General features: G+C 40.3%; 1 protein-coding gene across 2 annotated transcripts in view; it reads right to left on the bottom strand.

Moving 5' to 3' along the window:
• GK5 (glycerol kinase 5) overlaps window positions 1-16,620 on the bottom strand; it is an 87,016-nt gene that overhangs the window by 23,049 nt on the left and 47,347 nt on the right. For both annotated transcript variants that reach the window (XM_081138934.1, XM_081138935.1), the window contains exons 6-11: window positions 12,763-12,838; window positions 12,155-12,216; window positions 11,998-12,071; window positions 9,128-9,188; window positions 7,655-7,781; window positions 6,299-6,403 (exon numbers count right to left, since the gene is read on the bottom strand). In XM_081138934.1, the coding sequence (XP_080995060.1) occupies window positions 6,299-6,403; window positions 7,655-7,781; window positions 9,128-9,188; window positions 11,998-12,071; window positions 12,155-12,216; window positions 12,763-12,838 (505 nt within the window). The remainder of the gene's footprint in view (window positions 1-6,298; window positions 6,404-7,654; window positions 7,782-9,127; window positions 9,189-11,997; window positions 12,072-12,154; window positions 12,217-12,762; window positions 12,839-16,620) is intronic.

The following is a 16,620-nucleotide window of genomic DNA, read 5'->3' as shown; positions in this document are numbered from 1 at the left end:
GGCATGCAGGAGGCAGCTGATCAATGACTCTCATCCTTGATGTTTCTATCTCTTTCTCCCTCTCCCCTCCTCTTTCTGATATCAATGAAAATATATTTTTAAAATAATAATAAAAGAGGGTGCCTTGAAACAAATGAAAATGAGAACCACCCAAAATCTATGAGACACAACAAAAGCGTCTTAAGAGGGAAATTCTTAGCATTATAGGCCTTTCCCAAGAAATAAGGAAAATCTCAAATAAACAACCTAACTTCACACATAAAGGAACTAAAAAAGAACAACAAAGCCCAGAGTGATTAGAAGGAAGGAAATAATAAAGATCAGTGCTGAAATAAATGACATAGAGTCTAAAAAAATTACAAAAGATAAATAAAACCAAGAGTTGGTTCTTTGAAAAAATAAACAATAATGACAAACCTCTGACCAGACTTATCAAGTAAAAAAGAGAGTGGATACAAATAAATAAAACCAGGAATGAAAGAGGAGAAGTAACAACTTGGACAATCTGGATGAAATGGATAAATTCCTAGAAACATAAAATCCCCCAAAACTGAATCAGGAAGAATCAGAGAATCTGAATACACAGTTTACAATCAGTGAAACTGAAGCAGTAATTTAAAAAACCTGGATGGATGGGTTGAGAGGTGAATTTTACCAAACATTCAAGGAAGAACTAACACCTATCCTCAAACTATTCCAAAAAATTAATGAGGAGGGAAGAGGCCAGGATTCTCCTAATTCCAAAACCAGATAAAAACATGGCAAAGAAAGAAAATTATAGGCTAATATCCCTGATGAACATAGATGCTAAAATCCTCAACAAAATATTAGCAAACAAAATCCAGCAATACATTAAAAAGATCATACACCATGACCAAGTGGGATTTATTCTGGGGCTGCAAGGTTGGTACAATATCCCCAAAACAATAAACTTGATACACCACACAGACAAAATGAAGTATAAAAAACCACATGATCATATCAATAGATGCAGAAAAAGCATTTCATAAAATCGAACACCCACTTTTTATAATAGAAACTCTCAGCAAAGTGGGAATAGAGGAAACATATCTTAATGTAATAAGGGCCATATATGACAAACCCACAGTCAGCATCATACTCAATGGGCAAAAACAACAAGTGTTCCCCTTAAGATCAGGAACAAGACAGAGGTGTCCACTCTCACCACTCACGTTCAATATAGTCTTGGAAGTCCTAGCACAGCAATCAGACAGGAAGAAGAAATAAAAGGCTCCAAATTGGAAAGAAAGAAGTAAAACTGTAATTATTTCAAGATGACATGATGCTGTATGTAGAGAACCCTAAAGAGTCCACCAAAAACCTACTAGAACTGATCAATGAATTCAGTAAAGTAGCAGGATAAACATTCAGAAATCAATTGCATTTCTGTACACCAATAATGCACAATCAGAAAGGGAAACTAAAAAAACAATCCCATTTACAACTGTAACCAAACAAACAAAAACAAACAAACAAAAAACACACACAAAAAAAACACCCAAAAACCTAGAAATGAATTTAACTCAAAATATAAAAGACCTGTTCTCAGAAAATTGTAAGACACTAAAGAAAGAAACTGAAGAAGATACAAACAAGTGGAAGAACATACCATGTTCATGGACAGGAAGAATTAACATCATTAAAATGTCCACACGACCCAAAGCACTCTACAGATTCAACACAGTTCCTATCAAGATACCAATGGCGTATTTCACAGAACTAGAACAAATATTCCAAAAATTTATATGGAACCACAAAAGACCCGTAATAGACACAGCAATCTTGGAAATGAAGGACAAAGTTGGAGAAATCTCCCTACCTGGTATCAAACTATACTACAAAGCCATAGTAATCAAAACAGCCTGATACTGGCATAAAAACAGACATATAGATCAATGGAACAGGACAGAGAGCCCAGAAATAAACCCACATCAATTAATATTTGACAAAGGAGGCAAAAACATACAATGGGGTAAAGACAATCTGTTCAATAAATGGTGTTGGGAATATTGGACAGATATGTGTTTAAGAAACCAGACTACTTCCTTACACAATACACAAGAATAAATTCAAAAGAGTTAAAAAACTTAAATATTAGACTCGAAACCATAAAAATCCTAGAAGAAAACACAGGCAATAAAATCGTGGACATTTCTCGTAGCAATATTTTTTTCTGATATGTCTCCTCAGGCAAGGGACATAAAAGAAAAAATAAACAAATAGGACTTCATCAAACTAAAAAGTGTCTGCACAGCAAAAGAAACCATCAACAAAATGAAATGACAACCCACTGAATGGGAGAACATATTCACCGATACATCTATAAGGGGTTGATATCCAATATTTATAAATAACTTTTAAAACTCAACACCAAAAATACAAACAATCCAATTTAAAAAATGAGCAAAGGACCTGAATACAAACTTCTCCAAAGAGGACATACAGATGCCAAGAGACACATGAAAAAATGCTCAACTTCACTAATCATCAGAGAGATGCAAATTAAAACCACAATGAGGTATCACCTCGCACCTGTGAGAATGGCCCATCAACAAATCAATGAATGACACATGCTGGCGAGGGTGTGGGGAAAGGGGCACCTAGTACACTGCTGGTGGGGATGCAGACTGGGGCAGCCACTGTGGAAAGCAGTATGGAGGTTCCTCAAAAAATTAAAAATGGAGCTGTCTTAATCCAGCAATTCCACTTCTGGGAATTTATCCAAAGAAACCCAAAACAGTAATTTGAAAGAATATATGCACCCTTATGTTCATAACAGTGCAATCTACAATAGCTAAGATTTGGAAACAGCCCAAGTGCCCATCAGTAGATGTTTGGATAAAAGCTGTGGGACGTTCACACCATGGAATACTACGCAGCTGTAAAAAGGAAGGATCTCTCACCTTTTGCGACAGCATGGATGGAACTGGAGAGTACTATGCCAAGTGAAATTAGCCAGGCAGAGAAAGACAACTGCCAAATGATTTCACTAATATGTGGAATCTAATGAACAAAATGAACTAACAAGCAAAGTAGAGACTCATAGATAAAGAGCAGGCTGACAGCTGTCTGGGTGGGGTGGGACTGTGTGGGGGGGAGGGGGGGAGGAATTGAGCAAAGAGGAAAAAAGAAGAAAAAACCTCATGGACAGGGCAACAGTGTAGTGACTGCTGGGGGATGGTGGAGGAGGGAAAGGGGGGATAAATGGTGATACACGGAGACTTGACTTGGGGTGGTGAATACACAATACAGTGTACAGGTGATGTGTTGTAGAACTGTGTGCCTGAAATCTCTATAATTTTGTCAGCCAGTGTCACCCCAATAAATTCAATAAAAGGGGAAAAAGAAAAAAGAAAGAAACCTTCTGATTCATCGGTTAGAAAAAGCCCTCTCTGTAGAAAGACATCATTCATCCCATAAACACTTGTTTTTCCTGGTACTTAACACTGATGGTTTCTGTTTTGTTTTGTTTTTTTCCAATTGTTCATTTAATATGTGTTTCTTGCTAGACTGTAACCTCCATGAGGGCAGGGTAATGCAGTTGTCCTGGAAAGTAAGCTCCAGGCACAGGAGCACTCAATCACTTGTTAACTGGATAAAAGCTGGAAGACATAAAAATATTTATAAGATGGCCTGGCTGGATGTGGCTCAGTGGTTGAGCGTCAACCTAGGGTACAGGAGATTGAGGTTCGATTCCCGGGCAGGGCACATGCCCGCGTTGTGGGCTTGTCCCCAGTCGGGGGCGTGCAGGTGGCAGCCGGTCAGTGACTCTCATCATTAATGTTTCTCTCTCTCTTTCCCTCTCCATTCCTCTCTCTGAGATCAATAAAGATATATTTAAATATATATATTTATAAGATTGTGATAGCAAAATAGAACAGAGTGAAAGGGAGCAGAAATGGACCAAATTAAAAAGAAAAAAGATGATCATGCAGGGACCCAAGTGGGGCAGTTACCACTGGACCCTAACGGGAAGAGGGTGAGAGGGAAGTGGCCTGTGTGGAAATATGAAGAAAGTAACCTTTTTCCGGTTTAAAGCAGCTTTTACGCCTGAGCCGGAGTTGTACCGCCCAGCAAAGACGCGGAAGGAAGCCACCACCGAGGGTGGAACAAGCCCAGCATGTCACACAAGCACGTAAAGGCTCACACGGCACGTCTTCAAGGACATGGCAGGGTTACTGAAGCTCCCCATCCTGTGCTTCTCTGGAATGTAATGCAGTTGTTTTGCAATACACCCATTAAAGTGAATTCTCAGAACAGAAAGAGACATATTCAAATCAGTGTTGGCTTTTTGTATTTCAGAAAGACACATGCCAGTAACGTTTAGCTACGCCTATCATTGATATTTTAAAGTAATTCTCTGTCCCTCTAGCTAGACCAACCGTCCTCTTTTCCTGCCAGAGACAGACTGGCCCTCAGGAGGGCATTGTGCCTCCACCAGGAACCACATCACTTGGATGGGTCAGGGCCTTGGAGCTCCATCTCCCAGAAAAGTGGTCACCACTGGAGAATCACCATCGGTGAGCCGCAGCTCGGATGCGCAGGGAAAGCGATTCCCACTGACGCACGCGCATGATGTCCTATGCAACCCGAGGGTGTTTTTTGCTTAATGACCAATGTGAAATTATTCAGCTTTCCCTCTGCACCTTCTGGAAAGGAATAAAATGAAAAGGTGTACCTTAAAGAGAAGGCATATGCGACCTACAGTTCCCACAACGTGCAGTTATCTAAAGTACATGCACAAAAGATTGTAAGAACAGTAGGTGACGGCTTGTAGACAAAGAGAGAGAAATGAAAAAATGGGTTGGCATTGCCCTCCTAGGGGATATGTTTTCTGCCAACAGAATTTTCTTTGTCTTTAAACATCAGCTTAGTTGAAAAAAGGAAAGTAGAGAGTCAGAGCCTGCTCCATAATTTAATCGTCTGAGATAACCAGTGCTAACACCTTGGTATATAACATTTCACACCTTGTGCACAAAATACGTTATGTAGCACACAGGCCGCTCATTATTCACAGTAGACAAAAGGAGGAAACAACCCAAATGTGCACCAGCTGATAAATAAATTGTGATACATTCACACAATGGAATATTATTCAGCAATAAAAAATGAACCTGCTGTAACCTGGGTGAGGCTTGAAAAGATTACGCTGAAAGAGACCAGCTGCACAAGGCCTCACGTTACGGGATTTCCACCACATGAAATGTCCAGAACAGGCAAATCTACAGACACAAAGTAGCTTAAGGTAGCTCAGGAATGAAGGTGGAACAGGGAGTCACCACCGAGGGGCATGGGGGTTTATTTCAGGGGGAACAAAAATGTTCTAAAATGAGATTGTGGTAATGGTTGCACAAAAGTGTGAAAATACTAAAAAAATTGATTGTAAACTTTAAATAGGTGAGTTAGATGGGATGTGAATTATATCTCAATAAAGCGTTTTAAATAAGCAAAAAATATTTACACAGGCAACTGCACCATCCCCTTTACAGTCTAATAGACAATATCCCAGGTCAATAAGATATGCAACTATACTGTTATTTGTGACTGGACAATGCTCTACTATACCGATATACTGATATTTACTTATCTAATGCTTTATTATCAGATACTTATTTCCTATTGCCGCACTGGACACCCATGTATGCATACATCTGCACACCTGTTGGATTATTTCTTTAGGAAACAAAAAATCGAACTGTGGGCAAAGGGTCTGCACTCAATCATATTGCCCGATGATCCTCCCGAAAGGCCCTGCAAGTTAACATTCATCCCAATGAAAACAATAATATTATTTTCTCTACAGTCCCACCAATGCTGAGCATATCAAACTAATTAACCTCTGATAAGGATAGGTGACATCATTTTTTAAATGTGTATGTCTTTAATCATTGAATCTGAATAGCATTTTTATCCTTTGATTTATGAAACACCTATACTTCTGTCCTTTGCCCATTTTTTATCTTTATCAACTTTTCTGACACGTGCTACCAAATGTTCTCACCAGTGTGCCTTTTAGCTCTGCTTTATGGAAACTCTCTCCTTACGCATTCTAATATTTTATATATGTAAATCTGTTATTCTTTATCTTTATGGTATCTGGCCTTAACGCCTAGCCTTTTACCATCCCAATATCATAAAAACAGCACCCCATCTTTTCTTCTAGCACTTGCCATTTTAGTTTGTGCTCCATCTGAACAATCCGTCACCCCTGCGGATCTGCAGCCCGGCGGCACTCTTGCCTTAAGTCCGCCTGGAACCTGGGTAGAGGATCACTTACCTAACTGCTGGGCCCATTTTATGGCAGTACCCGTGTCTCCTGCATTGCCTTCAGCTAAGCATACAACCTCTTGTCCAATCTTCCACCCAATTAATGGATAAAAGCCTTAAAAACAAACAGTGTAACTCATGTAGTAAATAGATAATTCGTTGCAGAGACATCTACAATGGAAAAATCTGATTAATTAAAAAGCAGCAAATGAATGCCGAAGTCAGAAAGCCTGGGTCAAATCCCCATCTTCTCTCCTTTACTAGCTGGGGTCTTAAAGTTTCTAACCTCTTAGTGTCAGCTTCCTCAACTAAAATGGGCTACCTTAGACAGCTCTTGTGAGAATAAACTGAGTTAATACATAAAAAGAACTTAACACAATGCCTGGCATATAATATGAATTAGCTTTTATAGCTTTGCATGTCAGTGTCTCTGGAAACACAGAAGCAATATTTTAATTGAGATAAAAGGTGACTATGACATTAGTCTGCTTGATAATGGTCTTATCTATCCCACTTATCTGTGGTTTCTAAACGAGGCTCCTAAACTAAAACCACCTCGTGCACGGTCAGGATTCTCCAGCTTCCGTTCCCCAGTCGGGGGAAAAGGAAGAGCTTTAGTGGGGACGGAAGGTAGGAAAAGGGTTTCCTCTCTTTTTTTTAAATCCTCACCTGAGGACATTTTTCCCACTGCTTTTCAAAGAGAGCTGAGGGGACGGAGAGGGCGTGAGAGAGAGCGATCGATTGGTCGCCAAGCCTGTAACGGAGGTACATGCGCTTGGCTGGAATCAAACCTGAGACCTTTCGGTCCACAGGCAGATACTCTAACCACCGAGCCAAGCCGGCCAGGGCAGGAAAGACCTTCGAATCCACTTCTCAGTCACCACGTTAGAGGATCAGAGGCCAGCTAAGAGCCCAGCCACCCTGGGTACAGCTACACAGTCTAGATTTCTTGGTTTCCACATCCCACGGTCTCTCCCATTAGGGAGAGCAACTTCTTAGTAATTGTCATTAATGTGCAGGGATCACTAGATGAGACTGTCACCTCGAAAAATTCACAGAAAGAAAAATAATTTCTTACACACAGAAGATATTTTAGGTCTAGAAAGATGTTTTAAACACGTATAACATATAGGTAAATTTTTAGGAAGCTAACCAAAATACCCTAATCCATCTGAATTTCTCCATAACATCTCACTTTTCATGCTTTTAATTTAAAGATAAAAGGGAAATGGGGATTAACTGTTTCTAAGAATAATAAAGTACATTAGAGAATATCCTTAATATAAAATGGGAAAACACTATCATGAAAGTTATATTTGAAAAAGGTGGTATTTTATTAACCAAAGGATAAATTCTAATTGCTTACCTCCAATATTCTGTTGAGGGCTGTTTCCAGTATTGATGTCCAGAAACGTCCCGGTGCCCATGGTCAGCTTCACGTCTCCGGTCTGGAAGCAGCACTCTCCAAACATGGCAGCCTGCTGGTCAGCCACCTGCCCAAAATCCGAAGGGAAGTCTCGGCCCTTAGCAGTGGCCCATCTCACTGCACCCCACTGTCTCACTGCACAAATTCTCATGTTCAGTATCGTCTTCTCTTTCTTCTGTTTCCTTAAAAAAAAATCTCTGGAGAGAACAGGGAGCCACAACTATAGGATAAGAGTCCCCCTGGGACTCACGCTGTGGGGATAACTAATGTGCCTCAGCCATGGTTACTGGGCAACCTCCTTCATGCACTTTGAGTATCACAGGAATAACCTTAGAGATAAAAGTGAGAGTAGAAACTGCAGAAGAAACCTCAAGATTTTTTGTTCACATCTTACAAGTGGTTTCACTCATTAGTCAAAATAACTGAGGTCACAAATTTCTCTTTCAGTAAGAGTGATAGGTGTGTGCTTACCTACAAACAGCTGTAACTCAAAACCATACATCTCCCAAACACACATTTCTGATAAACATTCCGTTAATAGAGCTAAATGGAGATACACATACAGCAATATTTTAAGGAGCAAAACTCATCTGAAGAACCCTTTCTTACTAATCATGAATTCTTCCAGCCACACCTTAACCCAACCCTGAGCCTACCCCTGCCCTGGGTAAGACTGAGCCTCTCCAGATGAACAGGGATTGTAACCTGGGCATGAAATTCCCCTTCCCCTTCTCCCCTTGTTTCCTCCACCTACTGTGCTGACTGTCCATTTAGGGACATGTCTACACCTCCTGCCTAAGCCACTACAGGAAGTCAAAGGCAGGATCTACACAGCCTCTCAATCAGGTGGTAAATCTCTGGGGTTCTCCAAGTCCTGACTCACTCATCCAGAGAGAAAGTATAACCAAGAAAGAACCTTCAGACACCAGTAACAGCTGATTTTTCATTCTTCCATGAGATTCTCTACTGGCACACAATGGCTAAAGATTTATAAAACCTAACTACAACTTCTTTACTATAATTGCCATATCATTGTTTACGGTTACATTGTATCCAATATAAACTAAGCATTGGCCCTTTACTGTTCTTAATCTCAGAGTATCAAAATATAAACCAACATTACTCAGAATACAATATTTTTAAAAATGTAACAGTTTCCTAAAAAAACAATACAGAGAGAAGACAGAAAAGGTTATAAAGTGCTTTCAAGGCAGAAGACTAGCTCAGCAGTGCTCTTCCCAGAATACAGACAAGACTTCTAACTAGATCCAAGCTACTTTAATTTAAAAAGAAGTAAGATACTCTAATTTTAATCTGCAAGGACCATTTCTATCTCATATCTAATCCCAACTGTTCATATATATTCATTTACTTTATACTACACAAGCAGAAAACCTCAAACTTTCAACTTACCAAGGCCATTATAGGTATAGGCACACCAAATATCTCTTCATCCACTGATCCAAAATTGAAGCTTCAAATAAAATTGATTTAAAAGTAAGTTACAGAGAAATAAAATGGCGGCGTAGGTAACAGCTGCACCCGCCGCCTCCCGCAACCACATCAAAATTACAACTAAAATAAAGAACAATCATCACTCAGAGCCTCCTGAAATCTAGTTGAACCAAAGCCCTACAACCAGGGAACTGAAGAAGCACCAAGACCGGTAGGAGGGGCGAAGACACGGGAGGATCAGGGCTGAATCACGGAAACCGCAGCTGCAGGTCGACACCTGTGCCATGGGGTAAACCCTGCAGGGAATCTCCGCAGTGGAGGTTTCCCGGAGGAGCGAGGGGTCCCAGACCTAATCAGGCCCCCAGCCCAGGGCTCCAGGGCCGGGAAGAGGAGTCCCACAACACCGGGCTGTGAGAACCACCGGGGACTGTCGCTGAGGATCAGAGAGGCTGCAGAAGCCCCAGGCTTTCCTCTTAAAGGGCCCCCGCACGGCCTCAGACAAGCTCTCTCTGAGCCCAGCGCTGGGCAGCAGCTTGAAAGGACCTGGGACACTTGGGGAGGAACGAACCTGCCTGAAGTCGGGGGGAGAGGTGGAGGGGCAGCTTCCTCCCAGGCAGAAGAGCTGGTGGAGGCCATGGCTCCTTTGGTGAGCTGGACCTGAACAGAGCCAGCAGGCGGGCACCATACCTGAATCTCCATCAATCTGACACACCTTTCGCTCTGCCCTGGTGATTCCTGGAGGCCCTGGCCCTCCATAACTGCAAGCTCATCCAACAATTTCCAGTGGTTTTTCTGTGCAAGTGGCCTCTCAAGTCTTATGCTTAGGACTTTCCTAAAATCTCTCAAACAAGCAGCAGCGGGCCCCAAATGGCTTGATAAGTGGCCTCAGGCCTGGCACTAGTGGGAGCCTACATTGGTTCACAGCTGGGCCTCTCCTGGGCAACGCCAAGCCCAGCACAAGTAGCAGCCAACTATGGTTTGCTATGTAGCTCATGCTGGGTGGCCCTGGGCAAGGCAATGGCAGAAGCTGACTTTGCACCTCCCAGGAGGCCCCAGAGACAGTGCACCTGGTGATCAGACTCGGCCACACTGGATTACAACCCCACGACATCCACGAGTGACACACTCAAGGGGAGGACTTGGTGAACACCAAAGCTCCACTGAAGTAAATCCTGCTCCATAGGGGTGTCTCCAGCGCAGCAGCTCTTTGGTCGTAGTTGCAGCTGGTCCTCACAGCCAATTGGACTGGGAGTCAGTTCCTCCCAGTGATGCCAACAGCAACCAAGGCTCAACTACAACAGGACAGTGCACACAGTCCACACAGGAGAGCACCTAGAAGGCCCAGCTCAGGTGACTGGGGAGGCTGAGCCACTGGACACCTACTATACAAAGCCACTCTACAAATTCCAGGTGACACAGCAGCTCTACCTAATACATAGAAACAAACATCTGGAAGCAACCAAAATGTGGAGGCAAAGAAGCATGTCACAAAGGAAAGAACAGAAGAAATCTCCAGAAAAGGAACTAAATGAAATAGATCCTAGCAAACTAACAGATACAGAGTTCAGAATTTTGGTTGTAAGGATGTTCAAGGATATTAGTAAGACTATTACAAAAACAAGTGAGACCACTGATGACCCAATAAAGTATCTATCAGAAAGGAAGGCTACATGAACTGAAATGAAGAATAATTTACAGGGAATCAACAGTAGAGTAGAGGACACTGAGAATCAAAACAGCAATCTGGAATATGAGGAAGCAAAAAACACCCAACCAGAAGAGAAAAAGAAAAAAGAATCCAAAAACATAAAGACAGCATATGGAGCCTCTGGGACAACTTCAAGAGGCCCAACATTCACATTATGGGGATACCAGAAGGAGAAGAAAGAGAGCAAGAAATTGAAAACCTATTTGAAAAAATAATAACAGAAAACTTCCCCGGCCTAGGGAAAGAAATAGACTTACAAGTCCAGGAAGCACAGAGGGTCCCAAACAAGAGGAATCCAAAGAGGCCCACAGCAAGACACATCATCATTAAAATGCCAAAGGTTAAAGACAAAGAGAGAATCTTAAAAGCAGCAAGAGAAAAGTAATTAGTTACCTACAAGGGAGCACCCATACGACTGTCAGCTGATTTCTCAATAGAAACCTTGCAGGCCAGAAGGGAGTGGCAAGAAATATTCAAAGTGATGAAAAACATGGAACTACAACCAAGATTGCTCTACCCAGCAAAGCTATCATTTAGAACTGAAGGTCAGATAAAGAGCTCCACAAATAAGAAAAAGCTAAAGGAGTTCATCACCACCAGATCAGCACTACAGGAAATGTTAAAGGGTCTTCTATAAGAAGCAGCTAATAAACAAAAGAACCTGTCAAATGACATAGACCCAGAGACATTGACGCAGGCAACAGACAATAATATTTCAGAGGAAAGAGGGAAGGGGGGTGGAGGGTGGGAAGAGATTAACCAAAGAAGTTATATGCATATATGCATAACCCATGGACACAGACAATAACGGGGTGAAGGCCTGGGGAAGGGGTGGGAGCGAGGTGGAAGGGGTCAATTGGGGGGAAAAATGGGACACCTGTAATACTTTCAACAATAAAGATAATTTTTTTTTAAAAAAGTAAGTTACAGCTCTAGAAATATTAATTTTAAAGTTCAGCAAATTGTTTTTAGCATAGGCCAAAAAGTTATATAATGTTTGTTCATAATGGTACCCCAAACACGTAACTCAAATACTTTTTAGTTTTAAATCAAATGCTTTTTCCTCATAATGAATTCAGGGACAATTTTGCTGGTTTCTAAGCCCAATGTTCATTATTACCTTGTATCCCTCACGGGAGGCAGGAGAGAGAGTGGTATCGAAAGCAGGGAAGTAATGAAGCTGCTCCAACACATCTGAACATAAAAATATGTCATCAGAATCCAAATTAAATTACACAAAAATTGATGATTCAAGAAGGAAGGAAAAACTCTTTTACCTCATATGGGTCAAAAAGTCCAGTTGTACTGGCATTTGAAAAATCCGTGGCATATTCAGAACCTAAATTTACATTGGAAATAATCTTTTATTATCAGGTAGTGTAAACACCTGTCTCTAGTCTATAACCTAGACCATTTGGGGGGCCTGAAAATTCATTCAAAAATGTATATTTCCAGTGCAAAGTCTCCAAGGCAATTTCCCACTTAACTTTATGAACTCTCATGATTGACAAAAGCACTTTCATACACACTGTCACATCATGGTCCCCAGTTTAAAGGTGAGGAAGGGGTGCAGATGTGCAGTGTGACTGTCCATAGTTATACCCAGTTGCAAAGTGGGAGACTGGGTACCAAACTCAAATTTTAGTAGTCTTGAAATTAAGACCGTTCCTCATTCTTATATTTGAGGTTTCATCACAATTTTAAAATCACTCTCCTCTTCCAACAAATCTGAAATTAATTTAGCTTTACTATAACATGTAGATACTAGGGTACCAAAAGGAAACATGTCTGGGCTATGGGAAGGGGGGAAAAAACTTCTATTTTTAGGTAAATCATTTCTATCAAATTTCAGTTACTCGAGATAGATCTGTCAGATCATCTTTACCTTTTGTGAGCTTATGTAACAACCAGGTATCAACAGTTCCAAAGCAGCAATTTTCTTCCTCAATTGCCTTTTGCACCTTGAAAACACAACAGCACAAAATCAATTCAAAAAGGCAAAATTATTAAGTGCGCAGTTAAGTGCCAATAGGTAAATACAATATAATCCCATTTATGATAAAAATTAATATACACATAGAGAAACAATTTCTAACAATTTGAACCAACCCATAGTATAGGATATGAAATGCTTTAGTTTTAAACCAAGCATGTGTTACTTTTGTGATGAAAAATAAAGTATATACCTTTATAGTTTAGATATACAAATATCTCTAAGTATAAATAGCCTAAAACAAGAGATGCACACTATGCCCACTGGTCAAATACAGTCCCTTGGCTGTTTCTGTGAAGCAGGTTAAAACTGGTTTTAAACTTTGTGCTGGTTGGAAGGGAAAGAAGACTGTGTTGTGACTCGTGAACAGCAATGCGTAGACTTGGTCCCATGTGTGTGGCAGAGCTTCAATGGAGCATGTCACGCTCACCTGCCTATGAACATCACTGCTGCTCTTGCATTCAAATGGCAGCAAACTTGTTACAGACCCTTAGACTTCTAAAAACCTAAACTATTCCTATCTGGCATTTTACAAAAAATACTTGCCAATCCTTAGCAGAATGCATGCCAAAGGAAACAAAAGTATCAAAACCTCTTTAATCCAGCTAATAGAGAAACAAATATTAGGATATTACTAACATACTGGAAAATAATTCCCTAAATCATGATTTATCCCCTCTCCAACCCTTACTTGTCCTTTCACCCAGCACCCTATCTGGGATATCTTCCAGGTAGCCATTACTGCACAGCCTCATTACTTCCCTACTAGACCCTAAGCTCCTTAAGGAAATTTGTTTTATTTTTTCTTTTTTTAAATACGTGTTTATTGATTTCAAAGAGAGGAAAAGAGAGGGAGCGAGAGAGAGAAACAATGATGAGAGAGTCACTGATTGGCTGCTTCCTGCATGCGCCCTACTGGGGGTCAAGCCCACAACCTGGGCATGTGCCCTGACCGGGAATCAAACCTCGATTTCCTGGATCATAGGTTGGTGCTCAACCTCTGAGCCATGCCAGCTGGGCAAGGGCATTCATTTTATAACCCCAACACCTAGGAGGGTTTCTGGCATATAGCAGATGTTTAAAAATGCTTGCTAAATAAATAACTGACATTAAAAGAATAGCAAATGAAGACATTTACGGTGAATATTTTAACAGTAGAAAGAATCAGTAAAATGAAAACGCATGAGGTCCAGAAAAAGAGGTCACTTGTAGGTTATCTATAACAATTATTTTGAAAACTCCATCCGAGTGTCCACTTAAATATGGAGTGCTTAAAGTGATATCATTATATTCAAACTCTTCTTATATATATGTGTGTGTGTGTGCGCGTGCATGCACATGTGTGTCTTTTCAAAGAGAGGAAGGGAGAAGGAGAGAGAGATAGAAACATCAATGATGAGAGAGTCATTGATCAGCTGCCTCCTGCACACCCTACACTGGGGATGGAGCCCACAACCCAGGCATATGCCCTGACAAGGAATCAAACTGCGATCTCCTGGATCATAGGTCGGTGCTCAACCACTGAGCCATGCCAGCTGGGCTACTCAAACTCTTCTTAAATTTAGAAGTTGTAATTCTAAAATTTGTTCCAGATTAGACAAAGGTTAATCTGTGTTTCAGTGAGTAGTATAATGCCTGGCTGGTAGTAGCTCAATTGTTCACTCAAAAAATATTTGAAATCCAGGCCTTCTGATAAGTCATATGCCCTGTAAGGCTAGGAGAACTCAGAGTAGATATCAGGGCTTCCTAAAGTAGGAGGAACAAGGTCAATCCTCCTTGCACTAGGTTAAGATTCCAAATGGCACTACCATAGGAGTAAGGGTAGCTAGAAGAACAGGTTCTCACAGAAACTGTAACTCGGCTTTGAATCATCTCAATCATTAAACTGGTTTTAGATAATCCTGGAGCCTAAAAGAATGGCAAAAATAAACATAAATCATATCCTGAGCAAAATAGCATTACGTTAAGGCACTCATAATTTCTACACACAATTTTGTAAATACAATTTCTAGCTCATATATATACATATATATATACATACCTACAAATAAATAACCAGGCTCACTGAACTCAACTTGTATACATCAAATATGTACAGCTTTTTGTATGTCAATCATACCTAAATAAATTGGTTTAAAAAATTTAAAAACCAATTAAGTAATCATAGAATATGAAAAAAAAAAAATAAGGAAAAACAGACAATCCATGGATGCTATAGATATTGGAATTAATAGTCATGGGCTTTAAAATACCATGATAATTATGTGAAAAAATAATCTAGAACTAAAAACTTAAAAACTTAATGGATGTGTTTTAATAACACATTAGAAACACATGAAGAGAGAATAACAGATTTGGAAGACAGATTAGAAGAAATACCCAGAATAAAGTCCATAGAGACAAATGAGTGGAAAATATGTAAAATACATTGGGGGACAAAGAAAATTTAGTGAAAAGGTCTAATATACATGTAAGTGGCTATTCAAAAGGAAAGAAGGAGAATGGAGCAGAAATTACATTTGAAGATAATGGCTGAGAAATTTTCAAAATCAACAAATATCAAGCAATGAATTCAAGACACCCTAAAAACCCCAAGTAGACTGCCATGCCTAAAGAGCAGGTGCAGAAAATGTGTTTGATAAATTCAACACCCACTCAAAATAAAAAGTTTTAGCAAACCAGGATAAATAAATTATTTCCTTAATTCGATAAAGGATACCTAAAGAAAACCTACCACAAATTCATACTAACTTGTGGAATGTTAAAAACTTTTGTTCCCAGATAAGGAATGAGACAAGGATGTTTGTGGTCATTCCTTCTAGTCAGTATGTCTTACAGGTCCTTGTCAATGTCAGGAAAATAAGTCAATTCATATTTCTACATCCTATGTTGTTAGGGAATTAAAAATTAAGCCAATGTCCCTGGCTGGTGTGGGCCAATTTGTTGGAGAATCATCCCATATACCAAAAGGCTGCATGTTCAATTTCCAATCAGGGCACATAACTAAGTTGTGGGTTCAATCCCTGGTCGTCAGGGCAGATACAGGAGGCAACCAGTAGATGTTTCTTTCTTGTACCGATGTTTCTGTGTGTGTGTGTGTCTCTTTCTATCTCTCCCTTCCTCTCTCTAAGCATGTCCTCAGGTGAGGATTAAAAAAAGAATGTAAACCATTGAGATACTACTTCATACTTATCAGAATGGCTAAAATCCAAAACACTGATGTCACACATTAACAAGGATGTGGAACAACAGGAACTCCCTAATTGTTAGTAGGAATGCAAAATGGTAGTCACTTTAGAAGATAGTTTGACAGTTTCTTACACAGCCAAAAATAGTCTTATCATATGATCCAGTAACTGCACACATATATACTTACCCAAATAAGGCGAAAATTAATGTTCATACAAAAACCTGCACATAAATGTTTATAGCAGCTTTATTCATAATTGCCAAAAATGGGAAGCAACCAGATGTCCTTCAGTGACATATCCAGACAATGAAATACTAGTCAGTGATAAAGAGAAATGAGTTCTCAAGCCACAAAAAGACACAGAGAAATCTTTAATGTATATTGCTAAGTGAAAGAAGCCAGGCCTGGCCCGTGTTGCTCAGTGGTTGAGCATCGACCCATGCAACAAGAGGTCACTAGTTTGATTCCCAATCAGGGCACATGCCAGGGTTGCAGGCTCTATTCCCAGTCGGGGGTATGCAGGAGGAAGCTGATCGATGTTTCTCCCTTTTCCCTCTCCC

This window comes from Miniopterus schreibersii (genome assembly GCF_964146895.1).
Source record: "Miniopterus schreibersii genome assembly, chromosome: 5".
In the NCBI taxonomy this organism is placed as follows: domain Eukaryota; kingdom Metazoa; phylum Chordata; class Mammalia; order Chiroptera; family Miniopteridae; genus Miniopterus; species Miniopterus schreibersii.
The sequence above is the reverse complement of the archived record's forward strand: the minus strand, read 5'-3'. Positions and strand labels throughout refer to the sequence as shown.